Source organism: Quercus lobata, chromosome 5 (genome assembly GCF_001633185.2).
Source record: "Quercus lobata isolate SW786 chromosome 5, ValleyOak3.0 Primary Assembly, whole genome shotgun sequence".
Classification (NCBI taxonomy): Eukaryota; Viridiplantae; Streptophyta; class Magnoliopsida; order Fagales; family Fagaceae; genus Quercus; species Quercus lobata.
The window spans coordinates 63,566,812-63,569,789 of NC_044908.1; the positions used below are offsets into that span (position 1 = coordinate 63,566,812).

General features: G+C 33.3%; 1 protein-coding gene across 1 annotated transcript; it reads left to right on the plus strand.

Moving 5' to 3' along the window:
* The first annotated feature begins 773 nt into the window (after positions 1–773).
* Positions 774–2,595, plus strand: LOC115988471 (putative germin-like protein 2-1). The gene is made up of 2 exons (XM_031112044.1): positions 774–885; positions 2,069–2,595. Exons 1-2 carry the CDS (start codon positions 774–776, stop codon positions 2,593–2,595), a joined length of 639 nt encoding a protein of 212 aa, XP_030967904.1.
* Positions 2,596–2,978: the final 383 nt, after the last annotated feature.

Consider the following 2,978-nt stretch of genomic DNA (forward strand, 5'->3'; position numbering starts at 1 on the left):
GTTGTATGATATGGATAAGGGTAATGTTATTGCACACGCTATGTGCAATTGCATGCTGCCCAAAACACAACTGAAAATGTGACCTAAAGTCACGTTTTCAGTTGTTTTAGGCAACATGCATTTGCACACAAGGTATACAACTGGTTTTTCCCTATGGAATTGAATATACCCATCCTAGACTCGAGGGCCCCTAATATGGCACTTAGTTAAAATGCAAGGGCAGTGTTAATTACACACACATCTATACACACGTAAAAAAACAACTAAAATCGTGCATTGGAGAAATAATTTTAAATTAGAAATCGCACCTTCAAAGCACAATATTAGTTGTTTTGTTTTGTTTTGTAGAACTTGTTCTCCTTTTTGCTGATTATTTCAAATCAATGCATTCTTCAAAATAAAAATAAAGAACTTTTTAAGTGAAGTGAAGCACTTACAAATATGTACCGTCCTTGTAACTTGGACTTGATGGCATATGTAATGTGACAGCAGGCCTTATAATGGGTTTTGGAAAATTAGATATCTTAATTTAGTTGCCTTCTTGCAGTTGCAGGCACATTGTAATACTACCAATTCTGGTACAGTCTTAACTGGCCAAAGACTCTTTCTTTCTTTGATTTTCTATTTTAATTGTGTCTTAATTTACACTATACTCTCTGCCCCCACCTTATATATATAGGAAGCTACATACATAAGTCTTTCACAACCAAAATCTCAATTGCTTTTATCTCCCTAATCCTTTAGAACTCCTTTATTTGATTCAAAGCTTCCAGATGGCTTCCCCCATTCTCTTCTTCGGACTTCTAGCTTTCTTTTTCCTTGCTGCATTGGCATCTGATCCTAGCCCTCTCCAAGATTTCTGTGTTGCAGATACAAATAGTCCAGGTACAATATGAGCCTTAAACCTGTATACTTCTACTGAAAATTTCACCCTATAAGGTTAATAGTAGTAGCTCCGTAAATATTTGTTCAAACTCTTTTTCACCCGCTCGCACCACGATATTCACAATTGTACACATAATGTATGCATTTTTAAAAAAGTAATGACAGTGACACACTACTTGTTATATACTCACCTTACACACACTACCACATAAATTAAAATCATGATTTTAAAACATAATTTCAAAATAAAGTGTGTATGTAGTGTGCAATAATAAGTAGTATTTAATAAAAGATTCTCTGATTTAAAAGTTTAAAACATAGAAAAGGAATATATACAACCATGTGAAATAAGTTGTGTGAGAAAAATCATTATCTTTAAATAGTATGGCTTTCATGTTTCTTATTTGCAAATGTGGTGGTTGGTGGCCAGTGGCGGAGCTAGGATTCTAGTTTAGGGGGGGCAAGATGAAATAAAGAGTTGAAGGCAAATAAATTTCAATTTTTTTAATTAGTATAATTAAAAAAATACTTAACTAATTTATCAAAAAATTTGATTAGCATATAAAATATAATGTAAGTGATAAGTTGTTTCTTTTTTTTTTCCCCTCGTGCATAGCATTAGATTTATTTATTTATTTTTAATTTTTTTTTAAATTGATTGTATGGCATTTTTTTTTAAATCATAAAAGTATTGATGTTTATTAATTCTATGCTATATTGTGTTTATCGTAAAAGCATTATAGAAGAATTAAAGAAAGCAACATAAAAAATTTGGCATATTGGTTGGAGATGTTGTGATAATATACCATTTTTTTAGTTCCAAGATTACATAGAGTACACATAAGAATTTTTCTCTTCATTACATTAGCCGAGTTTGAAATATTTTCAAAATAAAATTTCAGGTCAAAGCTATTATTACTAAAAATGATATTTGTAGGGGAATATAATGAGCTTCTTGGTAATCATGAGCCAAGAAAAGTACATTACAAGTGGAGCCAAAAGTCACAACCCAGTAGCACAATATTACATGCAGAGTTGCAGAATATAAACTTATAGCAAACAGAAACATACACAAAGAAAATATAGGAAGATATGTATATTAAGGGGGTATGAGTTTGGGTGAGGTCAGGGGGGGCAATTGCCCCCTCTCGACCCCCCCTAGCTCCGCCCCTGTTGGTGGCAGTGCTCCTAAATGGTTTGGCTTGCAAGGATCCTAAGACGGTTGAAGCCAATGATTTTTCAAGCAGTGGACTTCATATAGCAGGCAACACATCAAACCCTGAAGGGTTAAGCGTGGCCTCTGCACAAATACCAGGACTTAATACTCTTGGAATTTCCCTCCTCCGTTTTGACTACGCACCATGGGGTATCAACGCTCCCCACATTCACCCTCGTGCCACTGAAATCTTAACAGTCTTGGAAGGTAGCCTTGAAGTTGGGTTTGTTACATCTACTCCTCCAAACCGTCTTATCACAAAGGTGCTACAGAAGGGTGATGTGTTCGTATTCCCAATTGGTCTCATCCACTATCAAAGAAATGTTGGTAAAAAATGTGCCACCGCCATTGCTGCTGCAAGCAGTCAAAACCCTGGTTTTATCCCAATTGCCAATGCAGTGTTTGGGTCCAAGCCTGACATTCCTAGTGACGTTTTAGTTAAGGCCTTCCAGGTGGATAAAAATGTTGTCAACCATATCCGGTCTAAGTTCTAGACAAGCTATGATTATTTTATTTCATTAATTTAGGGTACGTTTAGTACACTGAATGGAGATTACAACAGAAATTGTAATCTTTATTATTAGGAATAAAATGTGTTGTAATGTAATAACTAAATTTATTCATTAGTTTGGTTGTGAGTTATAAAATTAAATTGAAACTTAACATTTATTTTAGGAAATTTCTTACTCATACAATTATATCTCCTTAAAATTGTTATTTTTAAATTTAAGAGAGATATATGTTATTTTTTATGATTTTTTATTTTTATAATTCTTAGATGTATATGGAAAGTTTATTTACTTGGAAATATATTAAAATTTGAAATTATTACACTTACTAAGGAATTGCTAATACAACATTTTAAAGAGGAATAGTA

What these genes read in the sequence shown, in the direction of transcription:
- LOC115988471 (XM_031112044.1), top strand. Translation starts at nt 774, where the DNA reads ATGGCTTCCCCCATTCTCTTCTTCGGACTTCTAGCTTTCTTTTTCCTT. An exon ending in TGCAGATACAAATAGTCCAG is followed by an intron (nt 886 to 2,068) that starts GTACAATATGAG and finishes TGTTGGTGGCAG; the next exon opens with TGCTCCTAAATGGTTTGGCT.